Source organism: Schistocerca americana, chromosome 1 (assembly GCF_021461395.2).
Source record: "Schistocerca americana isolate TAMUIC-IGC-003095 chromosome 1, iqSchAmer2.1, whole genome shotgun sequence".
Classification (NCBI taxonomy): Eukaryota; Metazoa; Arthropoda; class Insecta; order Orthoptera; family Acrididae; genus Schistocerca; species Schistocerca americana.
This window is the reverse complement of record NC_060119.1, coordinates 1,255,174,568-1,255,200,434: the sequence shown is the minus strand read 5'-3', so window position 1 is coordinate 1,255,200,434 and position 25,867 is coordinate 1,255,174,568. Positions and strand designations below refer to the sequence as shown.

At 41.4% G+C, this 25,867-nt stretch overlaps 1 protein-coding gene across 1 annotated transcript in view; it reads right to left on the bottom strand.

The window, feature by feature from the left end:
• LOC124566580 (myeloid differentiation primary response protein MyD88) overlaps window positions 1-25,867 on the bottom strand; it is a 95,549-nt gene that overhangs the window by 45,724 nt on the left and 23,958 nt on the right. Inside the window, exons 3-5 of the mRNA XM_047131032.1 lie at window positions 20,189-20,373; window positions 16,013-16,108; window positions 11,459-11,586 (exon numbers count right to left, since the gene is read on the bottom strand). Coding sequence (XP_046986988.1) covers window positions 11,459-11,586; window positions 16,013-16,108; window positions 20,189-20,373 — 409 coding nt within the window. The remainder of the gene's footprint in view (window positions 1-11,458; window positions 11,587-16,012; window positions 16,109-20,188; window positions 20,374-25,867) is intronic.

The window sequence follows — 25,867 nt, the reverse complement described above, 5'->3', positions numbered from 1 at the left end:
ACAAGCATCGCCCATAAACAAGTTAAAACATCCAGTTGATAATGTGCATTATTTTACCTTCTGGAGTTAATTTTTTATGGATAATTTATTTGGAATCAAAGATGACTGTGAGCAGTGTCTTGACATCCACTCTGCAATGTTTTTGATCATCCGTGAGTAAGTGGGACACAAAGAGACAACAAATCATCTTTTTGTTCAAATTTTCAGTCTCAATTCAATGCACACTTGTTTTAGGAATTCCAGTGAACTCCTCAAGTAACCTGGTAGATGCACAACAATCATTTTCAGCCACTTTTCAAACATTTTCTTCAACTCTAACTGTTGCTGATGCTACTGGATGTCAATCGTCTTCAATGCTCTCCTGCCATCATGAAATCTTGCATACCACTTAAAAATATTTTTACAACTCAGTGATTCACTACCATAAACACTCTGCACTATTTCAGAAGTTCATGTGGCACTCTTAACCACTGTGCAACAAAACTTAATGTTTGCACATTGCGCCATTACTCTTTTCATGACCAAGGGTCAAAACATACTGTTACAGTTTTGTTTACTACAAGCAGTATATGATGCCAGTGCTCTTCATTTTAAAATGGCAGGCATTCAAAACACTGCACTACTCAATTCTTGCATCAGATCACAGATGGCAGCAGTGGTTCCACAAATATAAGGGGCATTCAAAAAGAAATGAGCTGGAGGCATAATTACAGAAACCAGTACCTGCATATTAGAAATATTGACCCTGGCTATTTAGACACTTGTCCAATTGTGATAAGGTGGTGAATGGTTGTCTCATAAAATTCCCAGGGCTGCGATGTTAACCAGTTCTGCATGTACAGCTGGACTTCACCGTCCGAGGTGAATCGTTTGCTCCTATGCTGACGTTCTTCTTTCACCAAGATGGCCCCCTTCTGATTCACTTCCTGCAGCATGGGACAACAGTGAATGCCCAGCATTACTCACAAACCTTGATCACCCTTTGCCAAGCGATCAAATAATAACCACCACGCAATCTTATTCTGCTCCATGACAATGCAAAGCCTCATAAAGCCAACATAATCGCACCACTCCTGCAAAAATTCAACAGGGGAGGTTCTCTGCCACCCTCCACACAGTCTGGACCTCTACCTGTGACTATGTCATTTTTGGTCCCCTTAAGAAAGCTCTTGAGGGGCAAGCGATTCACCTCGGATGACGACATCCAGCTATACGTCCAGAACTGGTTAACATAGCAACCACGGGAATTTTATGAGACTGCCATTGACAGCCATTCACTGCCTTGTGTCACAGTGGGACAAGTGTCTCAACAGCCATGGTCAATACTTCTAACATGCAGGTACTGGTTTCTGTAATTATGCCTCCAGCTCATTTCTTTTTGAATGCCCCTTACATAAAATCAGTCATCTTTTCTGTGCGACAGACTGCGTATGTATATCAACAGCAGTAGTTAAGACACAAAAAGAGGAAAAATAACCTCAAAGGTACGCTCTGTGATTCTAATAGTACTGCTTCAGAAGTAATTCCTGTACTCACAGTAAGTCACCTGATTATTTACTTCTTATATTACGTACTTCGCTTCACAAAGTGCACTGCTCGATAAGCTTCTATAAAGTCATCACAGAGCATAACATGTACTGCATCAAACAGGAAAGAATTATTTCTATTCCTGACAATACTTAACTAAGGGATGAGATGTACAGGTTTGACAACTGATTGCACCCATCTTTCTCATTAAAGTCTAGAAAAAACATATGACAAAAACTGAAAGTGGTATCATCACCAGATATTTGAAGCCCAACTGCATACACATCATTATCTTAAATTGACCCCAATGAAATTTAGTTCTGAAAGACAGGAACTGATTATTTTAAGTACACGACAACACAATCACAGTCAGCTAATTAGATCAGCTGAAGCTGTGTCATTGAGGTATAAAATTTTCTCAGTGTTCAAGTCATACCATGTTGGAGTTAAAAACTATAACATGGAATGATATTCTCCATACTGTTAATCAGGAGATAACTGAATGCTGGGACTGACTGATGTGTGTTTATCATACAGTGGATCTCTGACTTACTACTGATGGAGTGACATCACCTAGAGTATGTCAGAATTATAGAGCAGAAGAAGAATGTCAGCAGCACCACAACTTCCCTCAGAAATCAAGTTTTTAATTTTAGTTCTTTGTCAACAGTCCACTCCTATTGTCTGTACCCCAGCTGCTGCACTAAGGAAATAACCAGTGTGTGGTGAATCAACAAACACACATCTATATTTCAACCACTTTTGTTATAATGAAGTCCCAGTAAGAAAAAGTATAACGTCTTTGTATCTTCGAGGGGAGTTTATGATCTTTAATAAGGCCACATTCTGCTATCTGCGACTGCTCCAAATTTCTGAATTTGATATGATCTTTGGGTTCAGACCAGAGCACAGACATTGTACAAAGAATCACATTCTGAACACATTAACAAACTGAGTACATAGTATGTCAGATTTTATGTTCCTGGCATTAACATTTTATCACAATTTACGACATTTTTTGAAGTTCCCTCAAATTTCCTATGTCCACATGTTAATTTACACCTGATTTTGCATCAACATATTTATAATTTTCACACAATTTACGCTTCATGAAAAAAATGTTTGTGGAGAAAAAATTGACATAAAATGACACTGGCATGATGTTGGTCGTCAAGCAGTGTTAACAAATATTACGTGCTCAAGTTTTTTGACAAAAGGGCGTTCTATTGAGTGAATCTGAACCAATAAACATGAGAAAGTTTGAACAATTCATGTCATATCACCTGCTCCTGCCAAGCTGTAATTGCCGTGCTGGCGGATGGGAGCAACTAGGTTCATTCGAACAAAGATACCATGACCAATCACAGTCCTTTCCAAATTGTCTATTGCACATGCACAGTTTTGTGATTGTTGTGATCGTGGTGACACCTCTGTCAAACCCAATGAGCTCAATACTAAATTGGAGAGACTACTCAAAGGCATCTTTGCCCAGGAAACTGTGGCATATTAAGAGGAGTTAGAAAGGAAAAAAAAATTTTTTTTCACATTTATCAGTAATTTTTTTATATATAAAACTGTGGATTGCTGTGTTATAAAGGTCATGTACAGAAGAGGATGGGCACCAGGTTGAGGAAGTTTAAACAAAGTTTGAGAGACAAGAAACATTCTGATGGTAAAACCATAAGAGGGAGGCTGACAGACAAAATGATTGATGAACTGCAGCTGTATTGTGGGATGGCCATTAGAAATAATGCTGAGGATTTGTTGAAAATAAAGCAGGCAGTATAGGCTACCTTCTTCCACAGACTGTCAACTGATGGAAAACCAGTACACCACCTTTGCCCTCCTGCCCGATTCATGGTGCAATTACCGCAATGCCCAGTACTCAAACAGTTCATACAGCAATAAACATTCCATGCCAGCAGCAGTCATGGATATCATAAAACATATTTACAAAGCCCTGGAAAATCCTGAATTACTGAAGAAGTGCCTGCATGGTCAGACTCAAAATCCCAATGAGTCGTTCAATAATCTTATATGGACTTGCTTACCAAAAAATGTTTTTGTTAGAATGAAGACACTAAATGGAGGGAGGGTGGTGTGTGGGGGGGGGGGGGGGGGGGGGGGGATCAGTGATACTGTTATTGCTTTTAATGATGGCAACACTGGTAGGGTGAAAGTGCTACAGAATTTGGGAATTAATCCTGGAGCAAACTGCATCAGAGAACTTGAATGGATGGACAAGGTTCGCATTGATAAAGCAGAGTATGCAGCACAATTGGCCACTAAGGAGTCCAGAAAGAAGAAAAGAAGAAAAAACTTGGAAAAAGATCAAGAGGATGATATACAGTATGAGGCAGGGTGCTTCTGAGTGACTACAAATAAAAAAAATAAGCATGTTTTAAGTGAGGCACAGTCTTTTGAAACTTTAGAAGCCGTTCCTGAAAATTTACATTTTCTGTTGCATTTTTTCCTAAATCTCAGAAACCATTTCAAGTAGAGTGTTCAAATTTTCTGGGAGTAATAGCATACATAATCTGAGTCTACTGAACTAAAAGAACAACATAATATTATGTACAATTAAAATTATTTAGGGTAACAAACAAAAAAGTACACCTAATTTTAACCATGTAATTAAAAAAATGTATTTCTGAAAGCAGTGGGTGAAATGCAATTATTGTAGTTCAGTAGACTCAGAACATACTGTTTAATGTCCTGTAAAAGTTTCATGCGAATGGCTACGGTGGTTCCTGATACACAAGGAAGCCAAGACATTAAATTTAACATTGTAGGGATAGGGCGTTCCAAATCCCCTTAAAGTGACTATTTCTTTTTTTAACAAACATGGTCAAGAGTTGAGTTGCATACAGGTGCAGTAATCGATGGACAACAGGAAGCAATATTCAATTCCATCTAACTTACACACACTTTAGTATAGGGAAAAGAAAACAGTGTTCGAGAAATTCAAATACTATGAAAAGATATCTAAAATCCTTTCAGTTTCCTCAGTTGGGTCCAGAACTTTTAAAGAAATGGGTACATGCATTATTAAGGTAATAATGGACCCCACTGAAACATAGCGTCATTCTTAGTGCTCATTTTACAAAAAACAGCTGTGTGTTTCGACCAGGAGCTGATTGACAGCTGCTGATGGATGATGCTATACCAAGTTTATTCAGTTTTCCAGACCATTTGCAAGCACAAATCAATCAGAGAGGGTTACTTGTTTGGAATAAACCATCAGTAACTGGATGTAAAACCATGCATTTAACTAGCAAGAAGGGTACACATTGCTGTCAATGTATAGTTACGAATTTCTAGTAGCTCTTAACTGTTTCTGATGGGTTCTTTTAATTCCGGTTCAGGAAATGAATAAGATCCTAATGACAAACACATTAGCGAATGTGATGATGACCATGAGAAGTGTGATGCAAGTGTTCAGACTGATGTCTCGCTCGGAATTCTGGCCCGTGGAGAGGAAGAGGGGGGGAAGAGGGGGGGGGAGAGAGAGGAGGGGGGGAGAGAAGAGATGGGGGGGAGAGAGAGAGGGGGGGAGGGGGGGAGAGAGGGGGAGAGGGAGAGAGGAGGGGGGGAGAGAGGAGGGGAGGGAGAGAGGGGGGGAGGGAGAGAGGGGGGAGGGAGAGAGGGGGGGAGGGAGAGAGGGGGGGAGGGAGAGAGGGGGGGAGGGAGAGAGGGGGAGGGGGGAGGGAGAGAGGGGGAGGGGGGAGGGAGAGAGGGGGAGGGGGGATGCAGAGAGGGGGGGATGCAGAGAGGGGGGGATGCAGAGAGGGGGGGATGCAGAGAGGGGGGGATGCAGAGAGGGGGGGATGCAGAGAGGGGGGGATGCAGAGAGGGGGGGATGCAGAGAGGGGGGGATGCAGAGAGGGGGGGATGCAGAGAGGGGGGGATGCAGAGAGGGGGGGATGCAGAGAGGGGGGGATGCAGAGAGGGGGGGATGCAGAGAGGGGGGGATGCAGAGAGGGGGGGATGCAGAGAGGGGGGGATGCAGAGAGGGGGGGATGCAGAGAGGGGGGGATGCAGAGAGGGGGGGATGCAGAGAGGGGGGGATGCAGAGAGGGGGGGATGCAGAGAGGGGGGGATGCAGAGAGGGGGGGATGCAGAGAGGGGGGGATGCAGAGAGGGGGGGATGCAGAGAGGGGGGGATGCAGAGAGGGGGGGATGCAGAGAGGGGGGGATGCAGAGAGGGGGGGATGCAGAGAGGGGGGGATGCAGAGAGGGGGGGATGCAGAGAGGGGGGGATGCAGAGAGGGGGGGATGCAGAGAGGGGGGGATGCAGAGAGGGGGGGATGCAGAGAGGGGGGGATGCAGAGAGGGGGGGATGCAGAGAGGGGGGGATGCAGAGAGGGGGGGATGCAGAGAGGGGGGGATGCAGAGAGGGGGGGATGCAGAGAGGGGGGGATGCAGAGAGGGGGGGATGCAGAGAGGGGGGGATGCAGAGAGGGGGGGATGCAGAGAGGGGGGGATGCAGAGAGGGGGGGATGCAGAGAGGGGGGGATGCAGAGAGGGGGGGATGCAGAGAGGGGGGGATGCAGAGAGGGGGGGGATGCAGAGAGGGGGGGATGCAGAGAGGGGGGGGATGCAGAGAGGGGGGGATGCAGAGAGGGGGGGGATGCAGAGAGGGGGGGGATGCAGAGAGGGGGGGGATGCAGAGAGGGGGGGATGCAGAGAGGGGGGGATGCAGAGAGGGGGGGATGCAGAGAGGGGGGGAGGGAGAGAGGGGGGAGGGAGAGGGGGGGAGGGAGAGAGGGGGGAGGGAGAGGGGGGGAGGGAGAGTCGGGGAGGGAGAGGGGGGAGAGGGGGGGAGAGAGGGGGGAGAGAGGGGGGAGAGAGGGGGGAGAGAGGGGGGAGAGAGGGGGGAGAGAGGGGGGAGAGAGGGGGGAGAGAGTGCTGAAAAAAAGAAAAAAGAAAGAAACTGTGTAAATGACAACTTGTAAAGTGTTCGTCAGGTGAACATTTTAGTGGCTTTTCTTTAGACCTTATTTTTACCCAACTGAAAAACAGTGCAATTCAGTGATACAGTGTACTAACCAAACAATTTGTCCTCATTCTGCATTTCTATTCTCCTAGAGAATATAGACTTGTATGCTCTATGTTTCTTTTGCCCCATCCCAGTATTCTTCATGGCTGGGTGTCATTAGTAAATTGTGAACCTGGCTATCCACAAGAGGTTTCCAACTATCTAAAACATAATACCAGTGACAAATTATATATTAAAGAGTGTGCACTTATTTTTGATAGTATGTCAGTTATGAAGCACCCTGTGTGGAAAAACAAAAAACAGTATGAAGACTATGCTGGTTTGGGCAATGTTGTGACTATAGATGCAGAATAACTGGCTACTGAAGCTTTAGTTCTTCAGATGGTGTCATATACTGAAAAGTTTAAGTGCCCAATTGCATATTTCTTTGTGGATAAACTACCATCAGATGTAATGACAAACTGTTAGTGCTTGTATACTGAAACTGTTTTCTGTAGGTATTCTTGTGAGGTCAGCGATGTGATGGTGTTGCTGTCAATAGTGAGACACTGAAGAATCTTGGGTGCTCACTGAATCTGGAAAATTTTGCCCCTTACTTCAAGCATCCAGCCAATGATAGTAATATTCATGCAATTCGTGATCCATGCCATATGCTAAAATTAGTTCATAATAATTTTCTTTTGGGCTAAAGTATTAACTGTGAAGCTGGAGATCTGAAGTGGGACTTCATTTTGAAGTTACATTATCTGCACTTATGAGTGTGAATCTTTAAACTTTGCCAATTCACTCTTTCTATAATAACAAAAAGAATGTCTCTCTCTAGTAGCCACGACAACGAGCTCCAGTGCTGCTCCTGCCACTGAATTTCTAGAGACTTCGCAGCACCCAAATTTTCAAGACACCTCTGCCACTGTAGAATTCATCAGAATTATTGATGAACTGTTTGATGGGCACAACTTTAAGAATGTTCATTCTAAGGGCTTTAAAAACCACTGAGAACTGAAAATGTAAATTATTGGACTGAATTTCTTTGTTGTACAGAAAACTTCCTTCAAACATTAAGGATTGATGAAGTGTGTGCATTAGTACATCCACGAAAAACATTTGTGCTGGGATTTTTGATGTGATTAATGGTGTTTGAAGTGTCTCCCAGGTGTTTCTGTTATAGGATACTGAACCTCTCAAGTACACTCCTGGAAATGGAGAAAAGAACACATTGACACCGGTGTGTCAGACCCACCATACTTGCTCCGGACACTGCGAGAGGGCTGCACAAGCAATGATCACACGCACGGCACAGCGGACACTCCAGGAACCGCGGTGTTGGCCGTCGAATGGCGCTAGCTGCGCAGCATTTGTGCACCGCCGCCGTCAGTGTCAGCCAGTTTGCCGTGGCATATGGAGCTCCATCGCAGTCTTTAACACTGGTAGCATGCCGCGACAGCGTGGACGTGAACCGTATGTGCAGTTGACGGACTTTGAGCGAGGGCGTATAGTGGGCATGCGGGAGGCCGGGTGGACGTACCGCCGAATTGCTCAACACGTGGGGCGTGAGGTCTCCACAGTACATCGATGTTGTCGCCAGTGGTCGGCGGAAGGTGCACGTGCCCGTCAACCTGGGACCGGACCGCAGCGACTCACGGATGCACGCCAAGACCATAGGATCCTACGCAGTGCCGTAGGGGACCGCACCGCCACTTCCCAGCAAATTAGGGACACTGTTGCTCCTGGGGTATCGGCGAGGACCATTCGCAACCGTCGCCATGAAGCTGGGCTACGGTCCCGCACACCGTGAGGCCGTCTTCCGCTCACGCCCCAACATCGTGCAGCCCGCCTCCAGTGGTGACGCGACAGGCGTGAATGGAGGGACGAATGGAGACGTGTCGTCTTCAGCGATGAGAGTCGCTTCTGCCTTCGTGCCAATGATGGTCGTATGCGTGTTTGGCGCCGTGCAGGTGAGCGCCACAATCAGGACTGCATACGACCGAGGCACACAGGGCCAACACCCGGCATCATGGTGTGGGGAGCGATCTCCTACACTGGCCGTACACCACTGGTGATCGTCGAGGGGACACTGAATAGTGCACGGTACATCCAAACCGTCATCGAACCCATCGTTCTACCATTCCTAGACCGGCAAGGGAACTTGCTGTTCCAACAGGACAATGCACGTCCGCATGTATCCCGTGCCACCCAACGTGCTCTAGAAGGTGTAAGTCAACTACCCTGGCCAGCAAGATCTCCGGATCTGTCCCCCATTGAGCATGTTTGGGACTGGATGAAGCGTCGTCTCACGCGGTCTGCACGTCCAGCACGAATGCTGGTCCAACTGAGGCGCCAGGTGGAAATGGCATGGCAAGCCGTTCCACAGGACTACATCCAGCATCTCTACGATCGTCTCCATGGGAGAATAGCAGCCTGCATTGCTGCGAAAGGTGGATATACACTGTACTAGTGCCGACATTGTGCATGCTCTGTTGCCTGTGTCTATGTGCCTGTGGTTCTGTCAGTGTGATCATGTGATGTATCTGACCCCAGGAATGTGTCTATAAAGTTTCCCCTTCCTGGGACAATGAATTCACGGTGTTCTTATTTCAATTTCCAGGAGTGTATTTTTTAACATACGAACTCTCACAACATGATATGATAATAGAGTTCTAGATGAAGGTTTGGTGGAACAATTATCCCAACACATTACAGTTCCAGTAATGTAAACGACATTGAGAAAGTGAGCTCTTTCTGTGTTCATATTTTTATGTGACATAAGAAGAAAAGTGGTAAGTCCACTGATGATAGTGAAGATACTAGTTACTTTGATGCTCCTGATTCAACACTACTCAGTGAACATCAGGACATTATTATTTATTATGTATCAGGATATGTTGTGAACCCAAATGATCACATTTACTGCAAGACTCCTGTGGCAAATCCAGTTGCCATTACTATGAAGGTTGACAGATGTGGTTTGCTTCACCCATCTGTAGCAGTGTTTAAAATAGTGCAGCATAAAGAAAAATGCTTTAGTTCTGCTCTAGTGAGATTTACTTCAATCTCTAAACATTTTTATGACAGGCTTATTAATTTTTCATGTCAATGTTATCGTCTCTTGTATCACTATATCCTTGCATCATTCAGAAAATAAAATGTGAAAAGTGACAGCAAGAAATCTGTTGCACAAAGATAAGATTTTTGAGAAGCATAATTTGGTAGCAGCCTCAGCAGCAGTATGGAAATTGCGTATGTAAACACGACAAAATAACTGCGAAACTGATCTTGCATGGAATAGTTAGAAGATACAAGGCAATAGCTAACAGTGAACAATAAACACACACACACACACACACACACACACACACACACACACACAATCATTCATCTGGTGTACATAAGTTGTAACTGCATTTTTTCTATGCTGCAGAACAATTTGACACCTTGCCCTGGTTTAACATGGCAACTGTGATGCCATGCGTCATGGCTTTGCTTTGTACATGAAGTTCGTGTAGTAGTCTCTCCAGTTTAGTATTAAGTTCACTGGTCGAACCATATTTGGCCATGTGTAGCCCTAGTTGATACCACTCTCTCACTTTGAGTTGCTCAAATGTTTTTTTGCTTAAACGTATTTTTTAATGCTGAGCAAAGCATGTTTCCAGAATTTATTCTCATGGTCAAGTGCAGTATTTACATATGTATTTTTTGTGATATTACACATACGAACAATGAATGTAAATGACTGTCTGCGTCTGAGTGGTTTTCTACGTAACAGAGGTGGCAGAGTACCCGATAACCTCAAGGAGACGACTACAGTGCAAGAGACAGAACAACACATATGCAAACACTACACAAAATACTTATGTAAATATTTGCAATTGACAATGGGAAATAATTCTCGAAACGCGTTGAGCTAAGCATGAAAAAATACATAACTGGTGCAGTGTTTCATTATTTAAATAATGAATGACAGCTGCAGGCTTTCCAAAAACATCAATTATCATGCACGATATCGAGTCAAACGTTCCTACTTCCCAGACCGTTGTAAGTTCCAGTTACATCAATTGTTTTTGTTAGATGATAAACTTTTATTACATAATAAACAAGTTCCTGCCAAGTATTTTTATGCCTATTATATACATACATAATAACTAAACTGCAAAAATGCAAAGGAGTGTCTTATAAGTAACTTTTACACCTTAAAATATTATTTCCCGCATTATACATCTTCCCGCATTTTACACCATTTTTTGAAGTCCCTTGAAAAGTGTAAAAGCAAGGTTTCACTGAGTATGAAGTATGTATTCAAGATAAATGAAAGCCCAAAGCCATTCAGCCAATGGAAAAAAAATAGTGCAACAGCATTCTGCCCTTCTGTGAAGCAATCCCAAATAAAACAGGACGCATACTAGGTAAACATAGTATCAGATCAGTTTCCTGTCTGCTGTGGAAAATGATAGAATTTCTGCATTCAGTAAAAGACTGTCTTAGTACCATGACAGAAATACAAACAGTGTCATGATGCTGTACTGAACATAAACAATATATTCAGTTCAGAGAATTGAAAAAGTCATCAGCCGCAGAACGCAGCTATACAAATGGACATAAGATCCCCTTAAAACATACAAAGATCTTATACTTCATTCTACTAGGACTCTGCATCAACAGAAGTGGTAGCAAATCAGATGTGAACTAGTACATTTAACATTCTGTAGCTACAAGAGGAGCCATGGTCATCAGAGATGGATTATTCACAAAGACCCAAACCTATGAATATAATTTCAGGGGAAGTGGCCATGCGGAGAGCTGTCTCCGTCCTTCTTCCACCCCATAATTTTAATTACCTGAGGTAATATCCATTTACAGTAACATGAGGCAACAGACAAGCATATTACATTAATTTTACTACATTCATTTACAAATATGATTTATACACTGTGATACCTTCAATTTGTACTTTGTTTCCATCTGGTCTACAACCCGCATTGCAAAATTCTCATCTTCATCTGCATACAGCAAAAAGGCACTGTAAGTTTGTGGCTTTAAGCCTTTCTCTGCACGAATAACATCATCTGAAAATAATGATCAGTAAAACATTCAGCTCACTGTCGGCAATAGCATAATTCACAAAATAAACTGTCGTACAAAAACATTTTTATCAAAGAAGACAAAAGGAATATTCACTCATGAAAACATATTCTCACTTTCATGCTGGGATCTGTATGCCACTCCCTTCCTTTTTTACCTTCTCTAGTCTGTCCCTTCTCCTCTCTATGGAAAGAACTATTGGTTCTGAAAGCTAGAGCAGTGCTGTGTATTTTTATTTTTATATGTACCTGTTGGCAATACTGGAATTTCACCTCTTGAAGGTAAGCAAGTCTGCTCATAATTTTAAATACTAAACTTACATATAATATGAACTAACTCAAAATGGAATTGAAATAATGAAAGATAAACAATATCAGCTATCAAACAAGGAAGAGCTGTTGGGGAAACGACACACACGCGCATGCACACAAACTTAAAAATATAGTGGAATCTGGAACTTTTGAAATTTATCAAAACAAGGGGACCTGTGCGAAACTTTTACACTTTTAAATAATGACAATATTTTGAGTATTGGAACAAGTGTAGTTGCCGGGATATTGGTATTTGTGGGAATGAAGAGAAAACATCTTTAAAAATGAACCGAACAATGTGAAATAATACCACGAATTTATGATACATCCTTGTATATATATTTCCAAGCACATAATTTGGAATGGATTTTTTTGGCAGAACATTGCAGTGCCTTGGTGTAAACGATACTTGATATAGGAATGTAATCTTTGTGTACTTTTTATTGTTCATTTTCTTTAATTGCTAAAAAAATGTTATTTGATTTAGTTACCCTTGAAAAGTCTACATACAACTGTCCAAGAGCAGAGGCTGGATTTAGTAAGTACAGTCTCACTCTTTGAAGCATATGCCACTGCAATTTGTTTATAGTGATCACACACACAATTTTAATATGTGAACTACTACTTGTAAACTGAAAAGGTATGCTTGGATCAATGGTGCCAAGTTTATCCATGGTATTAGAACAGTTTTCTCAGTGTCAATCAGCTGAGCTTTAATTGTAAACACGTAAAACTTTCACACTTTTATAGTTTTAAATAATGACAGTTTTTGGAGGTGTAATCACTGGGTTAAGAGTACTTATGAGAATGAAGAAAAAACATCTTTAAAAGGGAACTGCATGATGTGATGTAATAATCACGAATTTATGATACATCCTTGTATATACATTTCCATGCACATAATTTTGAACAAAATTCAATTACAGTAAGCACGTTAGGCCATAGTAGCAATACGTGAATCATAATTCAAGGTGAAAATGAAAAATATGTTTGTCAGTTTGGAAAGTATATTTGTTTAGAAAAGTCAATTTGTATGATAGGCAGAAATAATGGGCTACTGCAGTGGTCGCAATTATTATCTATAACAATGCTGTATAGAAACAATCCAGTAAATAAGAAATTATCTAGTAAATAAATCTGTAATACAATAACACAAAAAGTGAGTCTTTTATTCTTGAGTAATAAGTTAGCTCTGTAAAATACAGGTATGAAGTTGAGCATCCTTGATGTCCTTTTGCATGTGATAGTTAAAAGTTTCTTATGTTAAAATTTTCCACAAATAATAAGTTTTAGTGCAAAATCGATATGCAATGTCAGAAGCCAGTTAAAAAACCTTTCAGATGATACCTCATTCATCCCTGGTACAATAAATAAGTGTTAAGACAGCGAGATGTTGATTTGAGAAAGAATAGGTATAATCCTCTCAATGTGCTGAGGAAAAAGGGCATATCTGTTGAAGCTAAAGGGAAGTGTCAGTTACTGCAAATTCTAAATGGCATTATTGTAGGTGCTCTGGATTCCGAAATTAGGTCATTAGTCAACAGCAAACTCCTTATCTCTAACTGTACATTATCCTTTTCCCCATTTCGGTGAACAGATGTTACTAAATTTCAAAATCTCAAGTACTAACTCCATTTTTTTTAATTTTTTTGCCTGTGTTATGCTCCAGCTATTACTGTATACAGGGTGAAAAATTATTGAACTATATGAAATAAAGATCATTGTAATTCCTGAAAGGTTTGCGTTAGGACATTCAAACTGCACAGTTGGCCATGGAGCATGATTGGAATTAGTATGGTTTGGTTTAGCGATGAAGGCCACTTTCATTTCAATGGGTTCATCGATAAGCAAAACTGGCACATTTTGGGGACTGAGAATCCACATTTCACGACCGAGAAGTCTCTTCACCCCAACGGATGACTGCATGGTGTGCTATGCCCAGCCACAGAATAATCAGTATGATATTCTTTGATGGCATGGTGACTACTCAACAGTATATCAAGGTTCTGGAAGACGATTTCACCCACATTATCCAAAGTGACCCTGATTTTGAAAAGTTCAACACCATCAAAGCAGGAGCGTGATGTCCTGGAGGAGCACTTTGGGGACCACATTCTGGCTCTGGGGCACCCAGAGACCACTGGCATGAGCCTCAACTGGCCGCCATATTCTCCGGATCTGAACACATGTGCCTTGTTTTTATGGGCTATGATAAAGACAATGTGCACAGCAATGACTCAAAAATAGCTGCCAAGCTGAAAACAGCCATTCAGGAGGTCATCGAAAGCAACGACATTCGAACACTTCAGCAGGTCATGCAGAATTTCTCTATCCCTCTGTGCCCACATCATTGCCAACAATGGCAGGCATATCAAACATGTCATAACCTACATCTAAATTCCTGTAGTGATGTTTACATATTTAATACAGTGTGTGCATGCCGTAGTCAGTAACTAATTTACTTTTTTTTCATATAGTTCAATAATTGTCACCCTGCATGAGGCGGACATACAAGCTCTACCCTTTTGTCACAAATATAAAAAATTGCACAAATGCAGTAGTCACATGTCAGTTTGGCTCTTGGTAGAGCATCATGGACAGACAGAAAAATCTGAACTAGCCAGTGCTTCAACATAGACACTAATTACCTGCAAAAGCTTGTAAGCAAAGATTCAAGACCCACTATTTAGTGAAGAGTCTAGGAACATACTACAGCCCCCTATGCACTACACCCACAGTGATCCTGAAAAGAGGGTTTGGTTAATTACAATGTGCATAGATGCATTAAAGCAGTCATTCTTCCCTGGCTTCATACATGAATGGAACATAAAGCAATCCTAATCTGTGGTACAACGATAAGTACCATATGCCACTAATTTGTGCATGGCTTGCAGAGTATGGATATAGATGGAGATGAACAATTTTTCAAAAAAATAGTGAAATGAATTAAAACAAACAGAATTAAGTTATAGCAAAACAAAGATGGACAAAAAGCAAAGTTCCAACGTGTATTGGAGCTTTTCTTTTAAACTGTTACCAACACTTCTATGATAAAAATGTCAAATCACAGCACTACAATGCTGATAACAGTCAGTCACTCACATTTGGATTTTTCAACAACATTCAGCACATAGCTGGTAGACTAGTATCATGGGTGCAGCATCTCGTTTACCTGCTGGTGCATGCAGCAATAGCTGTAATTGCAGACTTGTGTATAAATGATAGTGAACACAACAGTATTTTTAACACTGCATTCATGTAGTGTTCTACTGTTGCAATATGCTAAACATTACACCTTAAGACTTTAAGCCACTGTGCTCTCAAACAGCAAGCAAAGCAACAGTTTAACTTCACTGGGAAAGAGAACAAGCAGTGCAAAAACAGCCAATGTCTCACTTCCAAATGAACCATACTTTTTAGACAGGAATGATGACGGCAGTCCTCTGGTAAAAAAAAAATTGCGAGAGACAAGGGACTGTATTATTCACTGGATTATAAGTGATGTATTGGCTATTCGAGTTACATTAAAGTTGTTACGTATCCTGCAGAGGAAACATACCTGTTTATTCACAGACCACCACTTTAATGTAACATTATTCTTTGTTAGTATAATGACTGCTGTAGCTGAAATGTTAATTTCTGATATGTCTGGCTGTAGACAAAAAAAACTGTTTGTAAATGTGACCCATGAAATGAATAAACCACAATTCACCTACCCTAAGTTGTCCAATTATTGTATTTTAATATTAAGGAGTATCTGGAGTATGCTTTGGATCAAAGAGATGGGTGCAGGCCCTCTCCTGTCAATGTTTGTGGAACAGAATGATACTGCATTTTGAATGATTCCTCTGCAAATGATTCACTAATTCTCTCTCTCTCTCTCTCTCTCTCTCTCTCTCTCTCTCTCTCTCTCTCTCTCTCTCTCTACACACACACACACACACACACACACACACACACACAACCTATCTCCATAGAATCACAGCTTTATCGTGGGGTAAAAGTGGCGAAACAGTATATTAACAACGTTCCTTCTACACATTTCTTACATTTTCTTGAACAACTATACTTTATGCATAACACATAGCATCATACAAACCTCTGGTAAGTATCTGCTTATCTGTTTCCACATCTAGAACAGAAGCTGACGAGGAAGCCCTCTCAACTGACTTGAGGTATTCAATGGCATCATTTTCTTGGTGGATAAAAAAGAAAGGGAAAAAATCAATATTTCAAATTAGAAAAGAAATTTAAATGTCAGAAATTATTTTCTTTTATACTTACTGTTCTGAAATTACTTCCTGTGCAGAAATCTAAATTTCTCCTTTTAAAAGACAATACATGACACTGTAATAAAATGATTATATTAAAAGTGTAATGAAAGGAAAGAAGGAAGGTTAAACACAATTTTTATACAAATGAAATATACTCATCACTTCATAAAACAGATTTCAGCAATGAAACTCGGTGTTCATGTCAAATCACACAACACAAATCCTGAATGCACTTTTGCAATTTCATCTTTGTTGGAACAATGTAAGTCTTATGGTAAGAATCTACATCAGGGGCAATGTCACTACCTACTGCAAGCATGGTAAGAATCTAAATGGTAATAATCTAGATTAGAGACAGTGCCATTACCTACATGTTTAGTGAAATATGCAAGCATGTGAAGCATTACTGATCCCCCAACTTATCTCAGAAGATACATGAATGAGGACATACTGAGTCAAATTGGGGAGGGAGGGGGGGAGATTTATGTCAAAACTTGACTAAAAGAAAGGATTGATTGAATTTCTTAGTCATCAAGGAATAGTTAGTCTGATAATTGAGGGAAATAGGTGAGCATGCACACCTGTGTGTGTGTGTGTGTGTGTGTGTGTGTGTGTGTGTGTGTGTGTGTGTGGGGAGGGGGGGGGGGGGCAGGTGAGAGTGGGGGGGGGGGGCATCACACGTGTATGAAAGGGGAGAAGAAATTCCAGAGGAGAGCAATTCTTCACTACAGTTAGCAGATTATTTATCAAATGGATGTACGGTTCCGTATTTACGATATGATGAAGAGACTTGTAGAGGATACACTAGTATGGAGAGTTGTGTGAAACTAGTCTCCAGACTGAAGACAACAACAACAACAACAACACGTGTTCCTATTGGTACATTCAAAGATGCACCATCTGAAAGTCAAGATATCTACATGAAGTGGCAAACAGATGTCCCATTTCTGGAGAAAGCATGTGTGAGTTGTTCCAGTGGTACTGGTGTGGATGGGGTATCAATAGATAGCGGTACACCTGCTATTTTCAGTAAGAGCAATGGCTTGGTTAGGTGAGATGAGCACTGCACATTTTTCCTGGAGAAGTATATTTGTAAAGATGATTTTGCGATTACTACTCAGCAAGCATTTCATATCCAGTCCGAACTTGGCCAACATGATTCTGTTCCTGATAGAACAACTATTCGAGTTTGGGTATCAAACCTTAGAACATTGGATTCTGCAGTGAAAAGAAAATCTACTGGCTGACCTTGGACTGCAACAACACCGGAAAATGCAGCGCATGTGAGAGCATCCAACCAGCAATGGCTAGAGGACAAATTTAAGGATGTAGAGGCACATATCACTAGGGGTAAGATAGATACTGCCTACAGGAAAATTAAAGAGACCTTTGGAGAAAAGAGAACCACTTGCATGAATATCAAGAGCTCAGATGGAAACCCAGTTCTAAGCAAAGAAGGGAAAGCACAAAGGTGGAAGGAGTATATAGAGGGTCTATAAAAGGGCGATGTACTTGAGGACAATATTATAGAAATGGAAGAGAATGCAGATGAAGACGAAATGGGAGATATGATACTGCGTGAAGAGTTTGACAGAGTTCTGAAAGACCTAAGTTGAAACAAGGCCCTTGGAGTAGACAACATTCCATTGGAACTACTGACAGCCTTGGAAGAGCCAGTCCTGACAAAACTCTACCATCTTGTGAGCAAGATGTATGAGACAGGCGAAATACCCTCAGACTTCAAGAAGAGTATAATAATTCCAATCCCAAAGAAAGCTGGTGTTGACAGATGTGAAAATTACCGAACTATCAGTTTAATAAGCCACAGCTGCAAAATACTAACACGAATTCTTTACAGACGAATGGAAAAACTGGTAGAAGCCGACCTCGGAGAACATCACTTTGGATTCCGTAGAAATGTTTGAACACGTGAGGCAATACTGACCCTACGACTTATCTTAGAAAATAAATTACGGAAAGGCAAACCTATGTTTCTAGCATTGGTAGACTTGCAGAAAGCTTTTGACAATGTTGACTGGAATACTCTCTTTCAAATTCTGAAGGTGGCAGGGGTAAAATACAAGGAGCCAAAGGCTATTTACAATTTGTACAGAAACCAGATGGCAGTTATAAGAGTCGAGGGACATGAAAGGGAAGCAGTGGTTGGGAAGGGAGTGAGACAGGATCGTAGCCTCTCCCCGATGTTATTTAATCTGCATATTGAGCAAGCTGTAACGGAAACAAAAGAAAAATTCGGAGTAGGAATTAAAATACATGGAGAAGAAATAAAAACCTTGAGGTTCGCTGATGACAACGTAATTCTGTCGGAGACTGCAAAGGACTTGGAAGAGCAGTTGAAAGGAATGGACAGAGTCTTGAGAGGAGGATATAAGATGAACATCAACAAAAGCAAAACGAGGATAATGGAATGTAGTCGAATTAAGTAGGGTGATGGTGTGGGAATTAGATTAGGAAATGAGACACTTAAAGTAGTGAAGGAGTTTTGCTATTTGGGGAGCAAAATAACTGATGATGGTCGAAGTAGAGAGGATATAAAATGTAGACTGGCGATGGCAAGGAAAGCATTTCTGAAGAAGACAAATTTGTTAATATCAAGTATAGATTTAAGTGTCAGGAAGTCATTTCTGAAAGTATTTGTGTGGAGTGTAGCCATGTATGGAAGTGAAACATGGACGATAAATAGTTTGGACAAGAAGAGAATAGCAGCTTTCGAAATGTGGTGCTACAGAAGAATGCTGAAGATTAGATGGGTAGATCACATAACTAATGAGGAAGTATTGAATAGAATTGGAGAGAAGAGAAATTTGTGGCACAACTTGATTAGAAGAAGGGATCGGTTGGTAGGGCATATTCTGAGGCATCAAGGGATCACCAATTTAGTATTGGAGGGCAGTGTGGACGGTAAAAATCACAGAGGGAGACCAAGAGATGAATACACTAAACAGATTCAGAAGAGTGTACTGGGACATTAAGAACCTTGCACAGGATAGAGTAGCTTGGAGAGCTGCATCAAACCAGTCTCTGGACTGAAGACTACAACAACAACATACTTAGCTAACTCTCCCCACCCCCGCATTTAAAAAAAAAAGGCAACATGCAGCTGTCAAAAATTTTTACTATACAGGACTACCACAACTAATATCTATTCTGATGCAATATCAACTAGCAGAATTTAATTCTATCTTTTTATATGCAATATCAAAGTTTTATATATTACCACATCCACAGCAAAGCCAGTAATTTTGCAAAAGCTGTTTTCTCAATCATTATAAAAACTTGTGTTTCACCTACCTTTACCTCCTCATCGTTTACTTGCGAAAGAAGAAAAATACTTATTTTAAAAGCTAAACAATAATGGAAATTTCTGGGTAGAATAGTACGTAAAATAAGGAATACGCAGTCACTTACCTATACAGGACATGTGTGTGGTACACACAAACAAACAAGTAGTAGAAAACAGTGAACATCAGATTTCAAGCTTTTGCTCTTTTTCTAGTAGGAGTTGGCATGGATTTGTGTACTCTTAGCAGAAAAAGAGCAAGAGCTCAAAATCTAATGTTAACTGTTTTCTACTACATGTTTCTGTGTACCACGCACATATTCTCTATAGGTCAGTGGTTGCTTAGCCTTATTTTACATATTTTACACATTGAAGTATAACATACAGAATAGAGTGTAAATGTAATAACATTTAAATTCCTGTTTTGTCTAGGAACAATTGCAATCATCTGCCATTGTTACAAGTATAAAGCTCCAAATACAATAAAATTTGAATCTGTTAATGATTTTACCTTCATTTGAAAGCAACTGTCAGTAAACTGCCATTAGGATACCATCTCTAGAGTGATACAAGAGAAAGACTGCTTTGTCACATTTATGAATGCAACCTTTAATAATCCAGCAGCAACTATCTAAATTTTGTCATATTACAGATACAAATATTTCAACACATAGCTGAAGAACATATTGTACTGACTTACTCATTAGAACTTCAGTGTCATCTACAATGTCCCATCGATCCAGCTCTCCCAAATACTTCTGTAGCAATCCTATGGAGTTCTCTTGCCATTGCTTTAAAACTTGTTCTGTAGGATTTGGGTTTGAAGAAACCTGAGGAATTTTTTCACCGTGCAGGCCAACCAACTGTGCCAGTCCTCTCCAGTCCCTAAAAAGTATATAAATTGCTGTAAACTTTTTATATAAAATATTTGGCCATCCACAGATAACACTACACAATGATTTGGTGAGATGCATTTGTCTTGCAAATAATGGTAGTTCGTTCTTTATAGCTTTCCTTTGGAAACTACGTATTCCTTTCCCTTCAGTTATGATGCAAGTGCAGTCCCAACATTTGGGTTCTGGCAGGACACAGACACAGACACACACACACAGACACAGACACACACACACACACACAGACACACACACACACACGACACGTACTTACTGATTTTGTAACTGCCGATTCAATGAAGGAGCACAGTAAATGCCAAAAGAAAAAAATACTAATCTCTGCAAAGCCATGAGCATAGGGGCACAGCCTCCTCACTAATCTCCCCCCCCCCCCCCCCCCAATCGGTCAAAGAAGCTAGCTACTGTGAAGGAGCTCTGTTTGTTGGCATGCTTTATATACTGATAGTATGATTATCGTTTACGCTAGTTACATCAACTAGATCACGATACAAGAGACACAGTACAAAGGTAAGGAATATAGTTTATTACTTATCTCATTAAAGCAATGAAAAATCCAGGATATTGTTAAAAGTAATTTCATTTTTATTAAAGGTGCACAGGTTTTCTCACACCTTTTGATGGACTGCTGATGCATGTAAAAATATGAGAATCAACAGTAAATGAGGCAACTGTTTTATAATGTCCTTAGTACCACTGCATTTTATAAACATATCTGTGTAACTGAAAAAACAGACGAGGTATTCCATAAATCCCAGCATGAGACAGAGCTTCCATGGATGTGGAACAAGTCAGATTAACTGGCAGAGCAGCCACTGTCAGCTAATTCTGTAAAGAGTACCAGTGACTAATTCTAACACGGACCACCCTACTAAAAATGAGAATTATGGGAATTATTTCTGGATTATTTTACTATATTGGTTATATCGGAAAAGTATCAGCAGTGCTTAGTATATTGTGTGGGACAGAAAATTGGCCATTCTCTAAGTGGAGAACCCCCTTCCAGAAATGTACATTTCTGACACTGTGGGAGATCAAAGTTCAATAACAGTAGAATCAAAACTGATTATAAGCCTGCTATGGAACCCATTACTCATCAGGTATATTCAGAGACCAAACCTAACAGCGTTCTCGCACATGCGAGTCATTCTCCATCATAATTTGATAGTCTTGTCATGTACCGGTGCAGTACCGATGTCGACAACATTAAAACTTGTACCAGTACACAAGTAATGAAACGACCAATATGCTGCAGCATACTGCACAGTTGAGGGCATCGGAGGAGCTGCTGGATGATCTTCCACAGAAAGATTTCCCAACAAAAACACTCCCTATCACATCGATGCTCACAGTCACTAAGTAAAGACTATGAGGGACCAGAAAGCTGCAAGTAGTTACCACAAATACTGCCTGGAGTTCTTCCCAAATTGTACAAGGGTTTTAAAACTTCTCGAAGTGAAATGACTCACCTCAGTGAAACTTTTTTATTTTTCAATGTAGTTTCCCTGTACATCAATGACTAGCTTCCAGCAATGTTCCAATGCCTTGATCCCATCGTGAAAATTAGATTCCTCCAGGCCTGCAAAATACAGTCAACTTCAGTTGTTAGTTCTTCATTTGAAGAGAATCATCATCCACTGAAAAACTTTCGAACTTTGCAAAGAGATGATAGTCTGGTGGAAGCAAATCAGATGAATAAGGTGGGTGTAGCAATAATATGTACTTTATCTCATATATTTTTGCCATGGCGACGACATATGTGTACGGGTGCACATATGTGTATGGGTGCGCACTGTCTTGATGAAAGAGGACCTCCTTGCTTATCAAACTTGGTCTTTTTTATGTATCTTCTGCTACAGTTGGTCCAGGAGACTAACGAAGTATTGTCCTGTGATTGAGCAGTAGGAAATAATCTATCAGCAGAATACCTTCTGCATCCCCGAAAACTGATGCCGTGACCTATCTGGCTGACCCTATCACCTGTGCTTTCTTTGGCGGTGGTGAATCAACATGTTTCCACTGCTTTGACTGTTGTTTTATCTCTAGAGTGTAGTAGTGGACCGAAGTTTCACCTGCGGTTGTAAACTAGTGCTAAAAATCTTGCTGGTGGTCCGCACTCAGCTCACACTGCTGTCTTTGAACAAGACTTTTTATACAACTTTGAAGGGGTTCCACACACCACACTGATTAAGTGTGAATGTACAAACTGTGATTATTTGTGATTAGGTCATCTAGACCACATCCAATGCCAGCTAGACTGAAAAATCAATACACCCAATTTTCCTTGGAGAGGCTCTTCCTTCCTTTCAGACAGGGGTGTAACAACAGGATTGTCAGGCAGTGTGGCTGCAAAACGAAGGAGCTGCAGCTCGTTTTGATGCCAATGTATGGCACCACCTGGTTGCTATGAACCCAAACTGATGAACTGGCACAGGTCAACCACAGCGACCAGATCTTATACCTCTACATGTACATACACAGTCAATTTGAAGAGCACGGCAGAGGGTATTTAACATGTGTCGCAATGACACCCCTCAGCATAGGCTTAAAAACCCACGGCCAGGTGGGCAAACCAGCTTCCTGACCAACTGCCGTAGCACCAGCTGTCCACACACGCACCACCTAACTGCAGACTCCTGATGTCAGCACCATTTCTGCAGGGTCGCAAGCTGACAATGTTCTCAGCTGAGCCAGCACTCCCACCCGGCGACCACATCCCGCTGTGGCCAAGTAAGCCACCTTTGGATTTTCTGAGGCAGCCACTGCTGTCTGGGGCTAAACGCACACCTTCAAGCCACTGCCAACAGCCACCATTTGAGAAAGTATTTGCTAATGAAGCATTTCATTACTACGACCACTGAGGAACTGTTAGTGATTCAACCATCCTGGCACATAATAGTGTCTGCTCCCCCCCCCCCCCTCCCTCCCCCCCCCCAAACACTTTTACTCCTGGTACCATTTACCAGAGTTCTTTCCTGTCCCAATTGTTTATTAAGCATGGGCAGAATGACTGCTTACATGCCTTCGTGTGTGCTGTACTTAGCCTAGTTTTGTCTTTACAGTCCATACAGGAGCGATGTTTAGGATGCTGCAGACTATTTCTAGAGTTTTCATGTAATACTGATTTTTGAAATTTTGTAGTAAGGCTTTTACTTTGTTACCTTCAATTTCATTTCAAATGTCATCCATGAGTGACTGGACAGCCTTCACATACAACCGGAATTTCTTTGGGTTTTGTGAGAGATCTTTTAATGATACTGTGCTACAGTAGACACTGAAGGCTTCTCACAACACTTTTGACAGCTGAAATGCATTTCATTCAGAATCTCTCTACCTATAGCCCAACACTTTTTTCCTTCTTTTTTGACCCCTATTATGCACTAGTTTCTGTTTCTTTAGAGGTTCCTCCCCCCCCCCCCCCCCCCACACACACACACACACAGCGAATGTCTATTTGTCTATAATGGAGGGTCCCTTCCACCATGAACTCTTCTACTTGTTACATAGCTATCAACAACATGAACATCCTCAAAGAGATCTGGTTTGTGGGTCGCTATTAGGTCTAGGATATTTCCGTCATGAGTGGGATCCCAAACTATTAGATCTAGGAAATTTTAAAGCTGATAATGTTGGGTTTTAGCCACTTTCTGGCAGTATATTATATGACCTCCACCGAGTTTTTGCACTACTTTGAACCATGGACTTTGTTGTGAAAGCTTTGGCAACTGATCACTCGGATTTTAAATGTTATATCTGTGGGAGTTGTTTCTTTGAATCCTACCCTAGAACTTTGGTATCTTCTACAGGTATCATTATCTTGTGTACATTCCAAACACAGCCAGCCACATTGGTACTAGACCGTGATGTGTACTGCACCCTTGACCCATTTAGGGGGACCCAACAATTCTCAACCCTTTGACATAAGTTCAGGAAGTCAAAGAACCTTCAACATGTCTGGTTCAAGCCTTCAACTCAGCTCTGAACCAGACAGCTCCAATCAGTTCTGGGAACAAGGCAACAGACTGAGCTTTGTTGAAATTGTGAGCAAGGCTGGTCTTCCCAATTCTCTTTGCCAGTCATTAAAATGCCCAAATGCAACTTCTGACTCCCAGATGACAAGCATAATTCAATCCAGCATACGCCACATTCTGCAGTTGGTTGCACACTGTTCCTTCAATGCTACCGGATCAGTGTCTTCAATGCATTTAACAAGGCCTCTAGGTATATACACAGAGCGCATAAGGTGATCCCTCCAAAGCTGGCATTTCACTAGGGGTACCATTATTCGCTGCAAGCTTTAAATGTTTGTGATTGACATATCTCTACTCTTGTGTTTGCTTTCCCTTGACAGAGCACATGGCGTTTTTCGCCACAGGTTACGTAAGTCTCACTGACTCAGGTTCAGTTGTACGTTGAACTTGTTGGTTAAGGGAATGGGTGTAATAACCTGAGTTCTCTCTTATCCCTGTGTCCCCCACACAGAGTCTCTAGACCTGTCACTAACATGCCTCTGACATGCCACTCACCATCGAGTGGACAAGCGGTGATGGATCCTGTACTTCCAGCCAAGGAGATAATACCAGTTGGAGAGGCTAGTACTTGATATGCAACTGGTATCTCCAGTACACATCTCTCAGCATATACCCCACACACCCTATCATTGCAGTTCCCAATCACTTGACACCATTAAGAGTGATTTCCAGCTTCTTACAATCAGCAACTATCTCACTCCATGCCAATGAACAGCATTCACAGTAAGGCTCAATCTTAATCTTGCAATGTTTCTCTGAACACTAAATAGTTTACTTTAGACTAGTTTTTCTGATATTGTTTTAATTTCAGGATCTATTATGCTAAAAGTATTTAACATATAAGAGTATGTTGTCTCATCTTTTATTTTGCTGCTGCTTCAGAAAGCTGACTTATACCTGCTCAATCGGGAATTTTGCCCACGCGTGCAGTGATCCCTTCTAAGTAAGGTCTAATAGTTGCTGATGAGTCATCTGGGCTGTATGGCCGTGGTCAAAGAAACTTTTTGGTTCTCAGTGTTTTGTTCAGAGCTGTGATGGACATCTTCAAAGGTGCTTCTGGTAACACTGTCTTGCCAACTTCTCAGGAACTGAGAAGTTTTTTTGACCACAGCCATACAGCCTGGAAGACTCGTCAGCAACTATGACATCCGATCGTGAAAGCCTTCATTGTACTGATAGTCTAAAGGAATAATGTTCTATACTGTTGCTGTAATACTAACCGCACAAAGGAAGGGAAGGAAGGAAGATGAAGAGTTTAACGTTCTACTGACAGTGTGGTCATTAGAGATAAGAACAGTTCAGATTAGGAAAGGATGAAGGAAATCAGCTGTGTTATTTTTCAAAGAACCCATCCTGGCATTTACACAGAAAATCTAAATCTGGACGGATGGACAGGGAGTTGAACCTCTGTCATCCTCAAATGTGAGTCCAGTTGGC